Source organism: Lampetra fluviatilis, chromosome 16, assembly GCF_964198595.1.
Source record: "Lampetra fluviatilis chromosome 16, kcLamFluv1.1, whole genome shotgun sequence".
In the NCBI taxonomy this organism is placed as follows: domain Eukaryota; kingdom Metazoa; phylum Chordata; class Hyperoartia; order Petromyzontiformes; family Petromyzontidae; genus Lampetra; species Lampetra fluviatilis.
Genome location: NC_136290.1, coordinates 12,733,874 through 12,757,285, shown reverse-complemented (window position 1 = coordinate 12,757,285; position 23,412 = coordinate 12,733,874). Strand labels below are relative to the sequence as shown.

Genomic DNA, 23,412 nt, shown 5'->3' with positions numbered 1-23,412 from the left:
TTTTCTGTCTAGAAACCTGTTAAACGTCTATTTGTTCTGTCTTTCTTTAATAGGGGAAGGGGCGGGGCACGATAAAGCTTGTAGCACTGACGAATGTGTTGCGTTTTTGTTTGTTTGCTGTGCTTGTGCAACACTACCAACGCAGCATGCCAATTAATTTGTGTGAAACAGAAGTCACCAAAGCGACCTCCAAGTTAGGTCCGTGATATCCACTTCAGTGGGCTGAAGTGGATATCAACTAATGGTTGAACTTCTGGCCGAGATGCATGTATGTATGTATATTGAACGTCTTTCGCACTGTACGTAGCCAACTGTGCTTATCGGCATACTTTGTCTCACGACATGATGCCAATAGCGCAATATTGAAAATTGGGGGAATGGCAAAACATTATTTTAAAAAAGTGTATTTGCAGCCAAGCCTATTACATTTTTGCAAGATGAGGGTTGTTTGTTTCACTTGCATCTTTAAACATTGAACCCTGAACGGTGACTCGGTATGTCTCATGTGCACACACAGCCTCTCGGCCAGCGTGTACAAGATCACGGGGCAGTTCCCCTGGAGCTCGCTGCGCCAGACGGACAGGGGCGTCTCCCTGGACCTCAACGTAAGACAACGTTTCGTGTCAAGATCCTGCCTGACTGGTTAACGTTCTGTCGTGTCCGTAGCTATGTCGTCTTGTTTCTGCTGCACAGTAATAGCACAGCACAGTAATAGCTAAAGCTAAAGCTATTAACTGTGCTGGTGGTGGCTGTGTGGCTCAAAGGACTAATTAGAGGTGGAGAGATTAGATGTTATGAAAGATATTTTTTTACAAGTTACGGTGATTCTGTCATCACTCGTAATGTTGGTAGGTCCAGTACCAAATATAATGCCAGTCGTTTATCCAGGAAGCCCTCACTGAGTCTCAGATACTTTCTTCAGGAGGTTCTTGCTTTGGAATGATTGGCCATTTCTGTTGCAAAGCCCAACATTTCAGCTTCTTTTGTTAATTTTGTCAATCAAATTCCTCGACCTCCCTTTTATTGGGTGATATATACGATATCCTCGGCAAAAACTGAGATGGCTAATGTATTGTCCATTTTTGTTCACGAATAAATGGTTATTCGTAGCAACATAATAAACGTCTTACTTCATGCAAATTCAGCGTTAGTTTGCCATCCTAACGCTGACTTTGCATTTTTTATTTTGACCTTGCATTGTGAGTCCTTTGATTAGCGCTTCATCTTCTGCTGAGTGAAATGCCTTTTCAAAATCTCCAAAAGCCAGGGGGGGGGATTTGTTTATATCACAAATAAAAATTATTTAATGTTGAGGTCATCGATTATTTTTGTAGACGTCTTGTTGCTTGAGCAACGGTTGTGTATGCATGTGTATGTGTGCACGTTGAACATCTTTCGCACCTCACGTAGCCAACCGCGCTAATCTGAGGTTGTAAACTCGCTTGCGTGGTCCTGCGCAGTTCCCGCTGTGGAGGACGCGGCACTGCGTGCGGTGGGAGGGCGCGTGGCGTGAGCTGGGCTGCTTGGCGCGCACCGCTTCGTTTGCCGTGCGCCAGGAGAGTGGCCACTCCCTCAAGTCGTCCGTCTCGGTAAAGTCCTGCAAAGTTTTCCGGAGTCGCTGCACAGCCACCGCCGCCACCACCGCCACCACCGGCACCGTGGGCCACCCGCCCTTATGGTGAAGCCGTTTTACTCTTATCACGAAAATTTTGGCAACTGAGAAAACCGTTACGGTGCCTGATTTAGGTGTTGGCGAAACAGCCGAAATCTATCGCATCGACCTGGTGGTGGTTTGCTTTGATTTCTCTGTTGTCTGTGTTGGAAATAATCATATCAAAAGGAATATTCATCAACGTTGCATGAAATGACACCATGTTTGATCATGTGGTTCCTGAGGAATCATTTTGGGAATTCCTACCTAGAAAAGATACAAATTTGACACGCATCTTGTATTCAAATGTTTTTTTTTGACACTCATATCTAGGCTTGTAGTTATATAAACCTACCCAATAATGATTTGATTAATTTGATTCAAGAATCTATTAGTTTTTTTTGCAAAGTCGTGAGTGTAGCATTTCTAGTCGTTACAGTGATAACATGAAAGAGTTACATAAAACAGCAATTAGAACGTGCTGTTTTATGCTACATCAAAATAATTCATTTACTTATCAATCACTTAATTGTTACGTGCGCAGTGTATACCATTGATGTATTTTTTCATGCATTTAGTTAAATATCTACAAATTGCTTTAATTACATCCTTTCACTCACTCATTGCCAACTGCTCACTCAAAAGTGGAATGTTTTCCTAAAGCAGCGGAACAACATTTTAATTCCTGCATGTGTTGTCGTTCCGAGCTTAATCATTCGCAGACTCTTAGTTACATCCTACACAGTATATTGTCTAACATAGACATCTTTGTACCTGCCGCTTATCTCAATCTGCACTCCCCATTGCAGTTGTTCTGTGTCAGTCTCACATTTTCTACACCGATGGCATCTCGATCTGGAACTCAAGTCTGCCAACGCCAGCCAAAAAATATTTTAAAACCATCATGAAATGCGAGCGTGTGCGATGTCGCTGTTGTATGTGGCGCGGCGCACACCTCCCATGACGCACGTCCCAAGTTTAAACGTGGGCACCGATTTGAAAAAACGCTGACCACCCCCCCTCCCCCCGCGAGAGGTATTCCCGGCGGGAGGTCCACGTGGCGCGGGCAAACCACGACGGCCTGTCACCGTCGCTAAATTTATATGGCGATCGCGTGGGGTGTGACGCTCGGCGGAGCAGCTACGGGGCTCATCACGCGCTGGTTTTTCCGCGCTGCTATTTGCACCTTTCCGTGTCAAGTGGAGCAAGGGTCAGGTGCCAGCCTCGGGATACGGGTAGGAGGAAGCCACTCGGCCTTGATAGTTGGCGAATGAGAAGTTTCGTTTGCATGTAGATATGACGACACCTTGTTGACCTGTGATTCGCGCACGAGTTGGCACGACCTCAGGCATCTGCCCTACATTTTACGTGGCGATGAGATTGCCACTGCCGTTTTCAGCGGTTGAAGAAGTGGGTTAGAGTGCACTGTCTATAATTTTATGGTCGTCATCACCTATCCACTGCTGGATTGGTCCAAGGCCCCCTCCATGCCATTGGTGACCCTCACAGTCCAATGACACTACAATCGCAGTGACAGTACTTTATGCTAAATACCAGAGTATCACAATCCACAGTCTGCTGGTTAAATTTTTGGAAATGTATTATTTTGCCTGCCGGCTGATGTGCATGTTAATGATTATGTTGCTTAATTCCAGTATTTGGAATCAATTGGTATCTGCACAAGTTTTACACGTGTACGATGCATACAATTGCTCAATTCATGACTGTTTTGTTTGGCAGACCCATATTGGAAGCTGTTAATATTGGTTAACTTGCAATGGCTTCCAGCAAGGATTTACCTATTTTTACAGCACCTAAATGGGTCAACCAGAGTGGCCTTAGGCAGCAAGCATCACAACAACGAAGTCGTTTGCCTGTTCCAACATTCATAAACTGCAGAGGAGTTGGCGGCACGTCCTTGCATTCAGACTGAGACCAAGAGGATGCTCGCAGAGATGTCCATTGGTGTTTGTCCCTGCGCCGGTCCATGTGATGGAGGCCCTGTGAGATTGCGGTTTCACATGACCCCGGAGTCTACTTGGAAGCGGCGGTTGGGTGTAGGGATGTTGTGTCTTCGCTAACGGAATTTATTGACGTGCGTGACATGGGGCGAGTCACTGTGCCCACTGCACACAAGCTCGGCTTGACATTTGTAAGCAGACAGCTCGTGGCTTCTGTCTATCCCTTTTATCGTGGCATGTCTGGCACGGATTACGTCTCCTGCATAACCCATTGGCATAACGGATGAAACGAAAAACACCCCCCGATGTGGCGACGAAGCTTGTGCGAGCCTTGTAGACACGTGGCTGGGTTACACCCGGTCCATACCAGTCAGTTCACCTGGTGAGAGGTGAGACAAAAATATGCTGTCGTCACCAATCCGCACTGACTGGCGTGGTGAAATATGGTCAATTAACCCTCAGAAACCTCGGCCCCGCAGTCCTCAGCAGCTCTGGATCCACCCGCCATGGTGTCTGCTGGGGAGGTGAAGGTTGCAGGGGGTGCTAAGAACAGGGCCGTCCGTAGTGGGGGTGCGGGGCCTGGGACAAATCCCAGCCTGTGGGCCCCCCCCTGCCGACTTCAAACTAAACCAGAAGTATTACATCTGACACCGTAACCAAAGTGTGGGGCCCGGGGTACGCCTAATCGCCCCCGATTAGCCGTACCCAAGGGACGTCTCTGGATTCGAATCCCTTTGTACGCACTGGACACAGTCATCGTTAACAGTGCCTTGTAACCAAACAATGTACAGCATCCTGACATTTCAGGTGGTGACCTTGCTTCAGAGTAGAGGGCAATAGCGTGGGTTGACTTATTAATTTTGCAATGTGCAACTTACGTTATGGTGGCTGACTTTGGAGACTTTTTTGTGTTTGCTGCTCTATGTTTATTAATAGAAAACAGTTAACTTGTGACCACGTTTTAAGTTTCCCATTGTTCTCTTTTGGCAAAAAATAACTTGCTAATGTGGGGTGACTGCCTTCTGTGTGTGCTTTGGATTGGTCAAACCAGGTCATATTTTCGCCATCAAAACTGAATTTGCCTTTGCTTGAATCTGCGCCTTTTTTACTATTTGCGAGTATGGGAAAAATCGCATGTGTAGATGTGTGAAGACCAAAGCCACAAATCAAATGTCCTCTACGTATTTTGGCACGATTAGAAAAAGACTTGAAATTGACTTTCATGAGTGCACACTGCGAGGCTCTGGCGTTGTGAGAGTGACGTGACTGTCGTACACGTTGCCACATCACTGAGGTTGCATCACTCGAGAGCAAAGGGGACGTGGCTGACAGTTAATTTAATGTCGTATTTGTTGTCGTACTGTTACAAGTGTGGTGCCAGGTTGTCAGGGTTATTTGGCCATGGGTCAATGTGGGTTGCTGAAGACATGGGAGTGTAAAAGTATCGTACAACACAAAGGGTTTTCCATACTGCCCTCCGTTGCTCACACATCTCTTGGAAAATGTATCTGTTTTTTTATCGCATATTTATCTAGACCTTCCTATACTCTGAAACACAAGGCTTACAGCTGGACCCATACGCATGCTGATAATTCTTCTTGTCCCACATATATCCCCCCTTCCACCCCCTTCCATCCATCGTCCCCCCGACAGCACACGATGGTGTTTGACACCCGCAACGCGTCCATCCTTCCCACGCGAGGGTTGCTGCTCAAAGTCAACCAGGTGAGTGGAGTGATCCGCTGCCCCACCGACTGCCTCTGGATTCGGTGGCAAACGACAGAGCGGACCTGTTGGCTCGGAGGTCGCTGAGCTGAGCTGGTACCACTGAGATCCTGGGTTTGGGTCCGGATTTCAGACGCCTGTGATTAAAATAGGTTTTTTTCAAGTATATAGAGGCGATGGTTTCAGCTCGGTCACCGATAATTGCGCCAAAAAGGCCATCGCATTAAATTTGGTTCTGCACTCTCGGTAACATTTGAGCTGTAAGAGTTTTATCTATATATATAGCCTTGACTTGTCATGTGGTGATCATTACTCTCATTGGCAGAGCGGGTGGGAAAGTGACCTCTTTGTGGAACAGAGGTCGCTTACAGAGATGGTAGTGATGTTCGCTTCCGCAATATCCAAATAGATATCTCCGTCCCTTGATAGTGCAATGATAGCACAAATAAGCACACCATTGGGGTGGAAAGACAACAAATATAGGATACAAATGCACAACAATAAAATGGGACATGGTCAGACGTTCAGTGTGAAAATGAGCTGTTGGGCCAAGAAGGTTCGCGTAAATGTGTTCCAAGTCTGCCATCTGCTGGCAGTGTCGCAGTATTATGAGAGCGTCGAGCACCTTTGGAACCTCCTTTGCCAGTAGCAAAATATGATAATTGGTTTTTTACCCTTTTATCTGGCAACAAAACTGACACCTTTTTTACAAGGAGTCATGTTTACATTGACCACAATACCTGCGGTCAGAATGCAAACAAAAAACAACGCTGATAATGTATGCACTGTCCTTGAAATGGATTAGTCCACACCCAAGACAGCTTTTCTTAGAGCCTAGTCTCGCATGGTGTTGGACCAGATGACGCCAAAAGGCGTCGAGGTTTACATAAAAAAGGTTCGGGGTTTCCTGCTCAAATGAGCATTGCTTCTACCATTTGATGACTTATCCATGATTCAGTGTCACAATTCATGTCTTTTGTCATTGTGATTCATGTGGCATCCAAAATGAGCGACAGGGTTTCCATGGCCCAGTCACTTTATCTCATTGCCATTCATCCGTGGTCAATCCACTGCTGGACAAAGGCCACCCAAAGACTTTTGTGCATGAATCGGAAATCAGTGATTCTTGCACATGCTATTCGTTTCATGAATCACAGATTAAACGCTATAAAGGTGTGGTTTACTGTTATAGTGCTGTTATTGTTAACTCTTAATAAGGTGCATGAAGCAGCATCTGTATACCTTTCAAAGAAAGTATCAGAAGCATAGCCTCTGACCAAATCACCTTCATATTGAATTTGTTATATCTTGACAGCCAAGCAGGTTTGAGTCCAGACGGTGCTTGAACAGGCGACCGCTATGCATAACAGGTGCTAAAGGCTGCTGCGGGCCGAAATGCAGAGCAGCAGAAATCAGTGCAGCAAAATCCATTGTTGTACTCTACTTCCATGGTCCCGTGGTTGTGTTTCCCCACCTTCACAAATCCACGCTGACCAGTGTGGGTCAAGTATCATAAACCTGCACGACTCACGTGGCGTGGGTAGCCCCTCATCCAGCAGTGGATTAACCAAAGGCCTGATACATGTGCATCGTAAGTGGAATAAACTATTTTGGCCAATTAATATTTGCTTCTGTAAATTACACACAAGCCAGCTGCATATTGTGGCAACTGACTTGGCCTTAATGGCACTGGGCGGTGGTTTCCCCTTACAGAGAGTCGATCTGCATCTTGGGCATTGTTCATTCATTTATTTATAATGCGCCTTTTACAGGAAAGCCATTAATAACGCACACAGGGAATATGAACCATATACAGCATTCAATGAAACTATAGGCTTACAAGATAGCTGCTGAAGGTAATGGTGACCTAATTACTCGGTGTGTTTAACAAAATATATCACTGTTTAAAAACAACTTGAAGCACTAACCGTATTCATTTAATGTTTTACATTCACGAATTGCTGCTGCCGCAGTTGTTATTGCCACTTGTCAAATGACCTCCGGTTAATCAGCATGCAACTCTAGCTGAGCAATGTTAGAGAACGGGCCACACAAGCCGATATCATAGAGCTACTTTAACCTTCCCACATACAAGTCCTACTGCGAGAGATATGATTGTTGTGTGGCACTCAAACCAGTATATTTTATTCTCAGAGTTGTAATTTATCTCTCTTCATGAAAGAGGAAGCAAATATAATGTCATGGGTTGTTTTAGTCATTGGCGACTGGGTGGAGACCATTTACTCTTGACCACCCTTGAGAACCCGGTTTAATAATGGGTGGATGGCAACCTGTATTCAAACCCCAGAATCTCAGTGCTCTAACCCCATGAGCCACCTCGCCAGGTGCCGAGTGTGACTGATGAGCCTGCTTGCATGCTTGCCTGCCGATGTGCGTGATATCACAAGCGCTGCGTGTTTGTGTCCTTCCTGCTGCGTGCAGGAACTGGCCGGGTACACAGGCGGCGATGTGAAATTCCTGAAAGAGGACTTCGAGCTGCAACTCAACAAGAAGCTGCTGTGGGATTCGGTAAGCGGAGGGGTGGGCGGCGTGGTTAGGACGCCCGCGTGTTGTGCCACGCTGGATTACTGCGCTGTGCTGGCTCGCTCGCTGTGCGCAATGGTTGCACTGCTGAAGGGAACCAGCATCACAGCGGCATCCCATGTCCCAATGGAGCTCTTTTTCACAGATGTCCAGTAGGGACGGGTCAGCAAGTTAACACAAGACAGACGAATGCCCCAGGCCTGCTCTTTGTGTTTAGTTTGTTCTTCCCCCGCACCTCCGATTATCACGGTTTTCTACATACTTTGCGAAAGAAGTTCAACATACAAACATATTCTTGGTTCTTTCCGACAACTCTGTTTCTTCACCTGAGGACGGTTGCTTGCGATGTGGCCGAAACGTCGTGAGAATGTTATTTTATTGGTTTATTTTTATTATTTTATTATTTCCCTTCTACGTGACTTTACCGAAAGAACCAAGAATATGAATCGCTGCAGTCACGAAAGCTTTAAATCGACATTTACACACATACAGGTCACCCTTGCAAATGAGATGATCCTGGCCTCTCTAACGTAAACTTAAGCAAGTGGCGGTAGGGGGGGGCATACTTCCTGGCACGATGAGCTGCGTACCAACATCTTCATGTGGCCGAGAGCCACTTGGGGAGTGCCCCAGAAGTTCTCTCATCTTGCTCTACTGCCAGAGGCAAGTGTCTGGGGCTTGCACAGTTTTTTTCCCTCCCCATTTCATATAAAGTAATGTGTGAGAGGTCACACAATTATCCGTGTCTCTATCGAGGCACACGTGAGCTGCGGTTTGGCCACCACTCGTATAATATTTCGAGTGCGTATTTTGTAGGGATTAGCATTCGAAAAATGCTTTTTTTTCAAATGCCAAGAATGGGACATCTTCACTGATATCGGGATGACGGGCGTCCTCTATATCCTGGACATCTGTGAAAAAGAGCTTTATATCGCATAGGATTCCTCCAGTCTAAATAAATATTCTGATTCTGATACATGTATAGAACAATCTCAACAAATTTGTCAATAACACTGCGTTATAAGGAAGAGTAAATGATGTGCAAAATTTCTGTCAGTGGCTCTTATTTAAACCACTTCCAACACAGATTAACAGATGCCGGTCTTTTCCTCTAGGTGGCGCTACGGTACCATACACCACATCTACATTCCGGTCTCATCGCCGCCCTAGCACAGGAAATGTGGCCTGGAAATTTTAATTAAAAATATCTACTAATTAGCACGTTTTGTTTACAGGACAAACCTCGCTAATTGGCTGCGTCGGGTGGTAGTGGTGGCTTAACGCCACCTATTTACGCGATCCCAACCCATAAAAACCTTTGGTGTGAATAATATTGGTCGCGAAAGCCTACGTGTTAAACAAACACTGCTGCCTTGAAAAGTACCGCGCCCGCCAATCGGATAATGAACGTATTTGTCGGTGGCCAACCAGCTGAACTGCATGGTTTGAAAAATACCTTCACAAGCAATGAGATCAACTTTCCAATATTGATCTGTCCATGAGTGGTGCCTAAGTAGTGAACAGATATACGTTATTGTGGTGATTAGTAATGCCTTCGAGTTCATTTTGGTTGGTAAAAGCTTCCTATGATTGCAGCTGGAGGTTCATCGTCAAGTCCATTTTATTTTCAATTACCCTGTGACACCTTCCTGGTACAGATCTGCCATCCAACGCACCATTACATCAAACACAATAAGTAATGCAGAACAAACTATTTTAGAAAGTATAAAATGCGTTTTTAAATAAATCCACCTAAAAATAATTAAATAATTCTTTAGTTGTTTCGGCTCACTATTTACTATTTTGCTATTATTTATTTTACCAGGCTTGGCTCACTGGGCCATTTAGCTCTTGTTCAGAAGCGACCTTGCACAACTCATAGCTCAACAAAGTGGTCTCTTATCACGTGAACATTTTTAGCAGCCAAATACTCTAAACACGTGAGGTTCTAAATGTGGAAGGAAAAACCGGAGGACCCGGAGGAAAATCCACGTGACCACGGGGAGAACATGCAAAACCCAAATATATAGGTGTCAGGGTTAGGATTGAACCCATGACCTCGTATTCACCAGGGGAGGTAGATAACATCTCGCCAGCTTGGCGCCCCTAAGATCCCCCCCCCTGCTTTAGATTGTGAATTCCCCACTTACAAATCCACATCATTTTCCTACCTCTCCGCTCACCTCTTCTTCAAGATCATAAGTCGCCTCTTTCACTTGGATGTGCCCCCAACTCTGCACTGTGTTTAGATATACAGTCACAATCATCGACACGTACGGCCTCGTGTCAGTCCACTGCTGTATGACGGCCTCCCAACACCTTTCGGTCATGGGATTGCTTTGATCACACCTCGCCATGCTGATCCGTGCAGGTTGCTGAGGTGTAGGGGGGGAGGGGGGTGAAAAGCCTAAGACTGGTTTTCACTCCGCCACTGAAAATTAAACTCAGGTCATCAGATTCAGAGCACAGTGCACTAACCACTGCTCCACCGCTTCACCCCATGCACCCAAATGATCTTATGTCACTATATTGTTGTCTCTTTCCCAAGCAAGGCAAGGGTGGCGAATCATTCGGTAACTGCGACTGGCTGCAGATGATTTAAATGGAACGAGCGGGAAACGTCTCGCCGCGCTGCATGTGCGTCTCACCACAGGTGCTGTCTGCGTCGCTGTGGGGTGGGATGCTCATGCCGATTGGAGATCGGCCGTCTTCCATCGCTGACAGGTACATCTGCCCTCAAACCCTGAACCCTGCTGCCCCGGGGAGGGTACCCACTTTTCCTCTTGAAACCCTCCATGCGCCGAAATCATATCTCTTGCTTGGTGATTTATCAAGCAGAAAGTCGGTGAATCAATAAGTCAACACAATTTTAATTAACTTGTTCAGAACCATGTGTAGGCCCATTGACATGATACAAAACAACGGCAATCAATACGTCTATTATTCAAACTATCATTCGATGAATGTTTTGAGCACGTAAAGCCTCTGCGGCACAAGGCGGCATGAGGTGTAGTGATGATTCTTAACAAGGATGAAACTGGTCTACTGTACAGTTTTCTCATTGCCCTCCTTCTGTCGAAAACAATCCGGGGCTGTAATTTTAACTATTTTGAGTTGGCGGTCTAAAACAAGGCGATGTGCATTATTCACGCAGAGTGGTGAAGTCACGTGACGTGAGGCATGATTGCAAGACCAAGCCCATGTATTAATGACATTTTTCACTCAAACTCATTTCACGTGTGATGTTGCTCTTACAATACAAATCAATTCGTTCTTTTAATACGTTTCGGAGTTAAACATTATTGGCTGTTTGCTTAAAACACCTTAAGTTGAATTGCGATTTGAAGTGGTACATGTTGCTCGAAAATAATGTCACCTAAGGTGTTACGTGAGTCCTATCACAGGTCTTTATATATCTAAATTGGCTCATTGGGTGGCCACCCCCAATCTTCATCCCTCCCCGCTCCCTTTGAATACAGACGCTGCTCTGTGCAGCTCACTTCTGCTCGCTCTTTCCCCTCTCTCTCCCCCTCCCTCCTCTCTTCCCTCCCCTCTCATCCTCACACTCTCATCCCCGACATCTTGGCACGGTCATTCCTTCTCTCCCTCCTCCCGTGCCTGCCCCGGCGCTACTCCTTTCTTTCCGCGGCTCATCTTGAGCCGTGCCCTCTTTGGTCGTTTTGGGAACTTCCGTCCTGGCATCCTTTCCCGCCCCTTTTCCTTTTTCCACACATTATATTCGTGGCTCTACACCCCTTCCCATGGCGTGCCACGGATAAACAGTTGCAGTGTATGCATTTCCATCCGTATTTAAAAAGCGCATTTGTTTGACATGGATGAGATTATTTTTTTAAAATGGTCTGGGACTGTTCATTTTGGCGTTGCCGTTTGGCTTACGATTTTCAGCCGGAAGTGTGAGCACAGCATTAAAGTCATCCGCCAAACATAAGACTGGATGTGTGGGCCTCTATTACACAATAACATCTTTCTGTGATGAGGTCATGTGCAGGGTTTGCATAGAACTTGTGAGTGACGCAGAAAGCGCAGGACGCATGGCCCTGTGGATGTAAAGCAACAAGAAAAAGAGTTAAACTGTACGGAAGTTAACATTGTTGGGATTTGTTTTGATTAAGGGGAGGGTAATGTGTCTGGTGGGGAGTGCGTGATACTGGGGGTTGTCTCGCCAGCCAAAACCAGTGGAAACTTTCGCATTGGAACCGGTTTTCTGTCACTATATAGAAAAAGCCTCTTTATTATCCCTCATCCCAGCCGTAACACGCCCAAAGGGCCCGCCCACCTTCCTTCAAGCCCTCAAAGAGCCTCTGCTCACTTTCCATCGCAAGGTTTCCATATTGTGGCGCAAAGGGGCACGCGCCAGGTACAAGAATTTTCCACTTGGTCCCTTGCGCTCGGAGGCATCGTCTCGCAGCTTCGTCACGATCAAAAACACACGCAAGCTGCGTCTTGTGGTTCGGTTATGGCATTTTCCTACTCTTGTGGTCATCGACTTTTGTTGCAATCTCAATAATTTTTGTAATCGCAGCGTGCCCTGATCTCGAAGCGTCTGGCTGCTGCATCGTTCCACTGTGGTGTCATGAATTGTTAGCAACGACTGAACTTGCAACCCAAAGGTCGCCTGTTTCATTTCCCGGCATGGCGGTTAAAACAACGCTGCAAGTTTCATATATTTCCCCGCCTCTGTCCACTCAGCAGTGTAAATGGGTTCACCGCAGTTGATCGATTGGCTGGTCGCATGTGGTGGGGTAAAGTGTGGGTACTCCAACTTCTTCCAAGATGTCTGGCCATCCTAGAAGCTTCAGCCCAAATACCCTATTGAGGGGCTCTCTATTGCTCCCTCGAGCAGTGGCGTAAGAAAGAAATGAATTCTCTAAAAACTTTTGACGTTCACCTCGGTGAGCAAGGGTGTCATAAAAAACGTGGTGTTGTTGTTGGAGAGAGGACTTTGCGCCCACTCGCTACTCTTTGCCCCGTAAATTGGATTCCACTGTGCGCTTCGGAAGCGCTAACCCACGGCAAAGTGCAGCCTCAGCCAAGTTTTCTTGCAGCGTTGAAACGTTGCAGTTGAAAACCGACGATGAGCGAACGCGTGAGCTTTGGAACGGGAACTGCCCCTGTGCCTTCCCCGACTGCATCCAGCAGCACCGTGCAGCCAATAGGAAGGTTCCATGACACCTCCGCATAAAGGTGCGCCGCGGAGTTACGCAACGGGGGCGCTGAAAAACGCGTGGGCCTCGCTGCCAACGTGGCAAATGACCTGACCATGAGAAGCTCTCGCAGAGCGGCACACATTAGTTTGACGCACGTGCCTTTGCGTTTCGCTCAAGCGTGTGTGCGCATGGACGCACACACGCGAACGGGTGCACGCCGGCTCCTTTATCTCCACTGCGCTCCAACACTCGGCTCCTTTCACAACGAGCGATCGAGCCAGCGCGTTCTCTGTCACGGTGTGACCTTGACGGTCGCTCTCAGTTGATAACGACCCACGCTAAACCAACCATAGCGCGCGTGCGACGTGTGACGTGCTGCATTATATATTTTTCCCCTTTTTGCTTACACTGGTGGCAATTGGGCTTTCCCCCCCCCATCCACACATTTGTTTCCTGGATGGGCATTCCACCGTTTGTCGTTCGGCTGTCAGTTTGGCTTCGGGGTGGGGTGGGGGTTGCGGAAAGAAGGGCAGTTAGGGAAGGGAAGGAGTCTCCCTACGAGCCGGTGGAATGCGAGCACGACCCTGGCCGGGCATCGCAAGGGCAGACGCACCAGACATTTATTTGGTTATTTACCTACTCAATTTATTGACGCTATGGAAAACCCCGCTGGCCACGTGTCCGGGCTATTTCCCTCCCCGCTTGTCACTGCCCAGGCGGGACCGCGGCGCTCGAGTCTGAGAAAGCAAAGGAACGGCGTTTTCTGGCAGGTGTTAGAGCCTGCTGCTATCGCGCAGATGCCTCGGCTCCATGATTGTGAGGAGCTTTGTATTTGCGCAAGGCCGCGCCAGTAGAAGTTTATGGATCGGCTTTGCATTTCCAAGAATGCAATTATATGTGTTATTACACGAGTCTCCCGTGTTTTGAAGTAGAGTCGAATAACCCCCCCGCGACCCGCATGGTATGGGGAGGCACTCATCCAGCAGTGGGTTTACCACACGGCTCGAAGCAAAACAATTCTCGGCTGAGATGCACCTTTTGATAGCCGGGCGGTGGTGGCAGCGCATGCCCGTAATCCGGTCCTGTGGAGGCGAGGATCGGTGGGGCGCGTGAATGTTGTGAAACGCTCTTCGCGGGGGTGTTGAGGCGTCATACCGTGGCTCGCCAGGAGAATGCAGTGCAGCAGAAATGTGTATTCCACCTGTTGCGTCTCTAGGGGATAGTGTTTCCCCCTCGTGCATGGGGTTTTCCTCAGGTGCTCCCATTTCCTCGTAATTAATTGGCCGATAACACCTTCATTCACGTAGTATAAATATATAGAGAGCTTGGGAAATTGTTGGGGCCGGCTTGCCGCGTGGCTGTCTTCCCACTTGCCTGTGGTTCGTCGCTCCTCCTGAGTCATCCCCTCTATCCCTCTGAGAGTGAGTAAATACTGCGTGAAATTATTAAAATCGGGGGTGGTCCAAAGGATGTATGTATGTTGAACTTATTTTGCACCGTACATAGCCAACCGTGCTAATCGGAGGATAGGCTGCACCCTAACATATAAATGTGGCATTTCCACCAATGGCTCAGAGCAAAAGCAATTAGCAGAACATTACAGCATGAGGAGATGGAAATGGCACTCGTCACTGGCAAGAGCGGCAGCAATGTGACAACGACGGCGCTGCAGTTCGATCGGCTCTTTCTTTACCGCGGTCATGAAAACCCGCAGTGCATTGTGGCTTCGACCGCCGCGACTTTGCTGGGCGGCGGTGGTGGCTTTACCTGTGACGGTGCTCCCCTTGGCCATTTCCCTCCGCGTAAGACACATCGTGGTTTCGTAATGGCGAACGGGGGGGTTGCCAAATCGAGCGTTGCGAGATTTGGGGCGAGGGATATCAGATGGCCTGCTCCCATCAATCCGGGTTGGCCCCGGAGAGGAATGGTGCTAAGCCGTTGATGTTTGCGCCCGGGTAGGCACCTTGCCCCCCCCCCCCCTCGGGGCGGCAGTGGGGGGGGGGTGATCGTCACACCACTCGTGGCTTAGTTTTTTTCTTCTTTTAAAGTACCGTCGTGATGAAAATGAAATAAAGACACCCAGCATTCTCCAGCAGGCCTCCGACAAAGAGGAAGTTGTTAACTTTCGAAAATTACCTTTTCGGAACGTGCACAGTTGAGGAAGTTGGCGACGAGGGCAGTTTCGGTGTCGGTGGGGCCACTGAAAATGAGCGTGCCTGGGTTGGGTTTTTTGTTAACGAGTGCATGTACTGTGAAGTTGAAAACAAATTTCTTTGCGTCTTGCTTGCTCTGTGCGAGGAGGCGGTTTGTCAGCTCTGTCTGAGACCTCTTATCCGCTCGTGTCCCAGTTATCCAGCTATACGTCAGTGTTTGTTGGCATTCTGCGATGAGAAAGGACTATCTATTGCCGAAAATATTAGACAATTATACTTTTTTTTTCTGTTTTAAAAGCAGTGTTAATTAGGAAGGTACAACAGTGATTTTGTATGTCCAAGACAACATATACATCTTTCCCCCAATAAATAGTAATCTTACGATTAAGTAACTATTCATATCCTGTATTCTTTCCATCTCTCACCTAAAACAAAAACGTCCTTTAATGGAAATAAAAGTAACTATGTGCTCGCACACACCACCACTCGGTAAGAATGTTTTAGCCAACCAGATGCTTGCGGTTATATGACATCCTGCATGATGATGGCACAAGAGGCTATGTGTATGATGTGGGATGTGGCGATTGCCCAACATTCGTCTCTTGACTGGAATTTAACGCTTCAAAGCGCGCAGGTCCATTGGCAAGATAGCATCGTTCAAGCCGTAAGCGTTTCGCAAACGAGGCAATCCGCGTTGTTGAAAGAGGGGGGGGGGTACTGTTTGGGGAAGTTCGCTCCGCTACTCAGCTGTGACATTTCACTTTTTTGTTATCTCGAGAAAGACTTTTTCAAGCCCCTTTTAATGGCAAAAGTTAAAACATTTTCGATTCGCGGTTCTCCGAGGCCTTCTTCCATTGGCTCGTGTGCCTGCCCACGTTTCCGCATTAGCGTGCGGCTGGGCGGTGTGGGCTCTGGGACTTCCCGAGGGGGCCCCCCCACCCCGCCTCCCTCGCGGTTAGTTGCACCTGTGCGGAATACGACTGCCTCACTCCCGTTTTGGGCGGTTTAAACGTTTTGATCAAACGGTGGACTTTGGCGTGCGAGTGCATTGAACGCAGGTGCCATCTGAGGTTCGCTCTGTACTCTCGCTTGCTACTCTAAGTCACTTGAAGTCGTCTTTTCGGCACAGTTTATCTCTCTGGCCCCTTCATATATTTTTTATTGCAGTCGTTCTTCAAAAGATGCCTGTAAAGACAATGGAATTCAGATGTTTCGTGATCCCAGCTGCAGGCGGTGTTCATGAGAGCCCCCCCCTCCTCCTCCCCACTGTGTGGATGCCTTCTTGGACTACCTCTCGGATAAAAAAAACTGGGGGGAGAGGTGGGACGCGCCCAACGCATTGCCACCAAATGCTTCTGGGTTTTTTCTCGGCGTTCAAATCCGACGTGGATTCACGGGCCGTGTCGGGGCCTCCTTCGGAAGTGTTTTAGCGTCGACGGTCGGTCGGTCGGCCTCTGTTACGCACAACCGCAGTGGCGGCGGTGACACCGTGGCCTTGCGTGCCCACGTGCCACTGTGCAAGCCATGTCTATAAAAGTAATGAGATGCCCCTCTCAAGACGTTTGCCATAATTATGCTTTATTATTTTTAACGTAGCCCAGTTTATATTCACATGCATTAATCACATCATTCCATTCCCAACTGCTTTTGAACAAAGCGCGTGGGATGAGTACGATCTCGTGAGATCTCGAGCTGAGCAAGGGTTGAGATTGTGGATAATGCTTGGATGGGCAACCACCGTGCACAACAGGTTGTTATAGGCTGCGGGGATAGGTGGTGCTTCCATATTTAGCTGTGTTACCTGCCTTCACGAACTCGCGCTGATATTAGTAGCTTGGTGACTTAGTCAGATAAACCCCGATGACCCTTACGCCGTGGGAAGTCCCTCTATCAGTGGGTATTTTAAAAGGGCTGTACGCATGTACACATATAGGTACTGTGTGTAGACTAGGGGTGGAATGATTCACTCTCTCTGGTAATTTTAATGAATTCTCACAATTTAGGATTACGATTCGTTGAAAGAATCGATTATATATATGTTGTAGAGAAGTAATCGGCTCTAATAGCTGTAGTAGGGGTGAGGTGAACCCGTTGCGTACAGCATATATACAAATATAACAAGTCGATCCTAATACACGCGATTCTGTGCACTTATCGTGATTTTTAAGAATCCATATCGATCAACGAGTCGACGCGTCGTCCCAGCCACAGAAGCGCGCATAGCGGCCGCAACGTGTTACAACTCCAGATGACGAAAGACGTTCGTCGAAATAATGCAACGCAGAGGTCACGCAGGTCATGATGGCGGCGGACGTATGTCTAGTCGTGCATCTGGGCAGATCCCGACCGACTGTTTTCAAGGTGTTCGCGGAAAGCGTAACCAACCGTTCACTTTCGAACGTCCCCCATAGAAAACAAACCGCATTCAACAAAACACTTGCGTGACAAGCCAAGCGAGGGTTGGAGGCAGCACTGAAACTCGGAAGCTACCGGGCTTGGCTTGTGGGGAGCTCGGTGTGGGCGTTGAGACGGCGACGTGACGATATTATGCACGGTGAATCGTGTCGTTTGTTTTTGGCAGTTATCGCTTTCTTGCGATCACCGCAGGTCATCCTTTCTTTCTTGCATGTTTTACTTTCTGACAAAATATTTATGAAATCACTCACTCGATGATTGAGGTTGCAAATAAATAGCTCAGTTTCCTCGATGGACTTCTTCTCAGATGCTTTACAACCAAACGGACGAAAATGAAAAGACGTAACCCGCTCGAGACCAAAACAAACATTTGCACACCCCCTTGTCTTTCTTAGGTAAATTTGTCGACGAAGCAGTTAGTATGATGGGAAATGTTTTTTTTTGTTATTCGTACGCGTAAAATGATTTCCCCGACTTCCGATTACACCCTCGGACCGTGTTTTGTGGTCTGCTGTTTCCTCTGTGCTCGTGAGTGTTGCACCTCTCGTTCGTTCGCTCGTTACTGCCCTCCTCCTCGTTCTTGTCCCCTGTTGTCAAATGCTCTGAGGTGCAGCTACATTTTTAGACTCTTAATGAAATGCAAATCCCAATCCCGAATCCCAACCCCGACCGTGTTACTACAGCCTCCTTCGGTTTTCTTCTCTCTCCGCGTGTCGACGGAGAAACTAAAGCGAGTGACAACAACGCGAGATGTCAAAAACCGTTAGCAGTTGCCTACCCCCCCACCTCCCCCCCGCTGTTACAGATCGTCTGTGATCTTGCAAAACCCTCGGCACGAGAGGAAAAAGTGAGGGAATTGAGGGGTAGAAGCATGGCAGGAGATGAAAGCTTTCTTCGACAACAGTGTTTTTTTTATATATATCTGGCCGGCAGATAAAACCTGGCAAGCAGACCTGCAAGGAGAAGAAAACGGAGCGGGGGGGGGCGCTCGGGAGGGCATGAGTGGTGGGGGGTGCAGGCAATGGGCTTTCACTGCCGTTTCATCTCAGGCCAGGCCAGGAACTAAGGGCGGCCAAAATGTTATAAAAAAAAGCCATTACTGCCACCTCACCTCGGGACCCCTCGGTTGACGTTCGAGGCAGCGGAAGAAGAGTCCGTGTGGCGTGTATGTGTGGTGTGCGTGGCGTGTATGTGTGGTGTGTCCGTGTAGTGTGTACGTGTGGCGTGTATGTGTGGCGTGTCCGTGTGGCGTGTCCGTGTGGTGTGTCCGTGTGGCGTGTACGTGTGGCGTGTATGTGTGGTGTGTATGTGTGGTTTGTATGTGTGGCGTGTACGTGTGATGTGTATTTGTGGCGTGTATGTGTGGCGGGGGTGTGTGGTGTGTGTGTACGTGTGGTGTGTGTGTACGTGTCGTGTACGTGTGGCGTGTGTTAGGCGTGCACGTGTGGTGTGCGTGTGTGTGAGCGCCCAGTCGTTTCTTGGCTTATATTTTGTTTATTCTCACCCCCTACAGCTGGCTTATGAAAAAAGATTATATTGGGACAAGACATTTGTGGGTTGGCGTTATTGAGACAAAAACACTGTGATTATAGTTGGTGGCTTCTTGGGAAGTTGTTTTTATGCCGTTTGCCGATGCATTTTGCTGCTAATCTGAGTTGTTAAAAAGCAACGACAACCCACTTAAGTCGGCGATCCCGAGATTGCGTTGCATGATTCACTGATGGATCCACAGTCATTACAGTTCCTCCCGTGCTCTTTATTTCCGCTTCCACAGCCTTGCCCAGTCATATAACTTATAGATTTAAATTGTTTGTATATCACGTATCATTACTCGTTTGCCAAGCAGTGTCAATTGACGACCGGGACACTTGCGACCCATATGTTGCATCTCAAAGATTTATCCGGGTGAAAATTTTCACTAATGAATAACACTTACAAAAACAAATGTAATTTTCATTTGCTGGCATCTTCATCGTGAAAAAAAAAAACGAGCGGGTTGATGTAACGATAGGAAAATCGGCACTATGCTCCAAACTCATGCATGATGAAGCCCTTGATGTGTGTATGTACGTTGAACTTCTTTCGCACCTTACGTAGCCAACCGTACTCGTCGGAGGTGCGGTCCTACACATTGCACTTCCATCTTGACGCGGGCCGACAACCCCAGCACGTGCAGCGAGTCACTCCCTGGACGTGCGCTTTATAGCCAACAATAAAACGAATGCATTAACAGTAGGAAGAGACCCCTCTTGTGTCGGGGTCTGCTGTGGTGACTTTTAACCGTCGCTCCAACCGCAGTGTTCTTCTTTAGGAGGTGTTTGGCATCAACGTCCGCCGTCCTATCCGATCTTGAGCTTTCTTCTTCATTTCCCTGCGTGGTCTCCCGCCTTCCCTTCACTTCGCCCGGTGCACAGGAGGTTATGGGTTCGATCCCGACCCTGATGCCTGTATATTTGGAGTTTGCATGTCTCTACCCTGTGGTTGCGCGGATTTTTCTGCAGGTCCTCCGGTTTAGAGTATTTTGCTGCTGCTGCTTTAAATTTCCACGTGATAAGCCACTTCGTTGAGCTATCATTTGTGGCCAGGTTGCTTCTAAAAAGAGCTTTTAGGGCCTTAGCTAGTAAAAAAAATACCAGTTCCACTACCAGTTGTTCAAGTTGTCAAGCAGCAATATTATTTTTTCCGTCTCTCGGCCTCTTTCCTAACATCCCTCTGGGCCTTCCAGAATTCCCTTCAATCAAGCATTCGACTCTTGAGAATGTGTCCAATCCACATCTTTAGCCTTTTTTTTTGATTGTCTTAATTAGACGTCTCTCCTCCTGAGCCTGCTCTAGAACTTCTGCATTCCTCTCTTCATCCCACCGATTGTCTCTCTTCGATGCCACACCCACAGCTCAAAGCCTTTGCAGTCTTACAGAATTGAGTAACATTCTCTGAATACCCCACTTTTTGCACGCGCGTGTGTTTTATATCTCACCCATGTAAAAAAAAATTGTCCCTCTTTGTGCTTTGATGAATGGTCGTGATGTGGGGTAGTGAATCCATTAAAGAATGGATTTTGTTTAGCTATTGTTGTGAGTGTGGCATTTATGGTGACTGCAGAGTTTATATCAAGCAACAATTATAATTCTTATTGGTTCTTTCGGTAAAGTCACGTAGAAGGGAAATAATAAAATAATAAAAATTAAACATAATAAAATACAATTGTATAAAATAATCAAAATAAAACATAATAAATAACAATTGTATTTTATTATGTTTTATTTTGTATTTTATTATGTTTTATTTTTATTGTTGTATTATTTCCCTTCTACGTGACTTTACCGAAAGAACCAAGAAGATGAATCCCTGTAGTCACGAAAGCTTTAAATCGAAATTTAACAATTATAATTGTTGCTTCATATAACAATTATAAATAATGATGATTGTTGCTTCATCTAAACAAAGGGATGCAGATGATTATCTGCATCCCTTTGTCAATCCACTGCTGGATGAAGGCATCCCCATGCTTTGTCAGTTGTCAGGCTTATACAGGTAGGAACAACAGTTCCACACTGCCCACCAGGGATTATTTGTCTGTCGTGCATAGCCCCTCCCAAACATATACGCTCCCGGATTGGTTAAATTGCGTCACGTGACCGCGAGCTTTCTGTCGTGCATGAATGCGCTGTCCAACCAAGTTCCTACCTGCCCACTCCGAAGGAACGTGTTTTGACAATACTTTACCATGATAGTCAGTGTGGGTTGGTCAAGTCAAGTTCGCTTTATTGATCACGTACCCATGCGTACATGAGGTGCATGGCAGTGAGATTCTTTGTTCCCGTGTCACGCTCTCAGCTTGTGCAAATTAACAACAGCAATGTAAATAGCAGCAATAATATATTAAAATATATTTTTTAAATGTCTTTAAAACTAAGTCAAATCGCTGTGCAGATGATAAAAGTGACATGTGCATACCAGAAATAGGGTCCCCTGCGGGTGAGCTTTATAAATTATAAATTATGTTCTTGTTTGGTTAATTTCTAGTGTAGTCGGTGGGGGTGGGAGAGAGGGGGTGTGAATAGGAGTATGGGCAAGCAAATTCGGGGTTGGGTGGGGCTTGGGCACATATTGCACGGGGCTCTGCTCAGCTCAGCATCCGGATGGCCTGGGGATAGGAGGTGTCCCTGAGGGGGTTTGTGGGTAGCCACAATGCTGATGTAGCCGGGCTTCCTCTTGGGTTGTTTCCTGATGAAAAGGCCATGGCCCCGGGTGACTGTAATCGGCGATGATCTTTTGGGCCTTCGCGATGCACCTCTTGGTGTGTAGGTGAAGGGGGATAAGGCCCCGGACCAGTTCAAATATCACTTGCCACTGACGTTAAACTATAAACTAAACGACCAGGTGAAGCCCACTGAGCTACGTAGCTCTTTTTCAGAAGCGACCTGGCCACAAATAATCGCTGAACGAGAAGTGACTTATCACGTGGAAATTTATCTCGGCCAAATATTGTCAATGCGTATTTCTAAACGTGGAGGGAAAAACCGGAGGACCCGGAGAAAACTCCACGCGACAACGGGGGGAATACGCAAACTCCAAATATACAACAGGCATCAGGGTCGGGATCAAACCCACAACCTCCTCTATACCAAATGTGAGAAATATCATCTCACCCACGCGGCGCACCAGATTCGCAATAGCTGAAAGTCAAACTCGGATCGCTGGGTTTATAGTGCAGTGTGCTAACCACTGCACCACCGCTCTAAATAATTACATATTCAAAAATGTAAAATTGTTTAATTCACACTCTTTTATGCATGTATTGTGAATGTATGTTACAAAATCTATCGATGCATCATTACATGCCTATTAAATCTCTCTTTGTATTTTCACAACCCCAATGCTCCCAGTCCTCCAAATCTCATACAAGTGCGGTGGTGGCACCACCACCACTGTGTAGTGAATGCCAACTAACGCTGTTGTCGTGCGTTATGTGTGTATGCACGTGTCATCTGGGGGGAAGTGGTAGTGTAGTAGATTGTAGCACCTCCGATTAGCACGGTTGGCTACGTACGGTGCGAAAGAAGTTGAACATACATACAGTGCATTGACCTGAGTCTGATTCCTGGCTACTGCTAACATCCGTGTCAAGCGATATCAGAACCAGTCCCGGGCCTTCCCAGGGATGACGCAACCTTAAATTAAGTACTTGGGTTGGTGTGTTAAGATCACACACTGGGGAGACAAAGATGGCCGGGTGTGTTTGTGACCACACCACCTGCTTGCGCATGGTGCCAGCCTTCTTAGGAGCTCACTGACGGCTCTTGCCCAAACAGTCTCTGTAGTCTACACGGGGGATCTTTTTCTGCGTGAGCGAGGCTCTGCATGCTTGGATACTGCTAACAAGGTGCGGTGCTCGCACCGTCACTGACATCACCGCCACCTCACAGAGAACAGCCGCGGTCAGGATTTGCGTGGGTGTGTGGGTGGGTGCGTATGTGCATGTGCGCGCGCGGTGTGTGTACATGTGCACGCGCGCACACGCACGCAATCTCTTTGCGGTTTCTGCTACGTCTGCGCTTTGCAGGTATTTCCTGGGAGGCGCCACCACCGTTCGAGGATTCAGCATGTACAGCATTGGCCCCCAGAGTGAAGGTGAGTGGGCGAGGAGGAAGCAGGGAAGGGGGGTAGAGTGAAATCTCCACCCATACTGGGCTGCCTGCTTTACCTGCCTTGTATATTTTGTCCTGGACCGTCCTACACAAGTGTGAAGCTTTGTATATCAGAAAAAAAATACTTTAAAAAACAACAGTTAG

At 47.3% G+C, this 23,412-nt stretch overlaps 1 protein-coding gene across 1 annotated transcript in view; it reads left to right on the top strand.

Annotated features, from left to right (window-relative positions):
• The window catches only part of SAMM50 (SAMM50 sorting and assembly machinery component), a 48,996-nt gene that overhangs the window by 6,013 nt on the left and 19,571 nt on the right, over positions 1 to 23,412 (top strand). The window contains exons 7-12 of the mRNA XM_078863762.1: positions 518 to 605; positions 1,461 to 1,589; positions 5,266 to 5,337; positions 7,780 to 7,866; positions 10,535 to 10,605; positions 23,184 to 23,251. Coding sequence (XP_078719888.1) covers positions 518 to 605; positions 1,461 to 1,589; positions 5,266 to 5,337; positions 7,780 to 7,866; positions 10,535 to 10,605; positions 23,184 to 23,251 — 515 coding nt within the window. The remainder of the gene's footprint in view (positions 1 to 517; positions 606 to 1,460; positions 1,590 to 5,265; positions 5,338 to 7,779; positions 7,867 to 10,534; positions 10,606 to 23,183; positions 23,252 to 23,412) is intronic.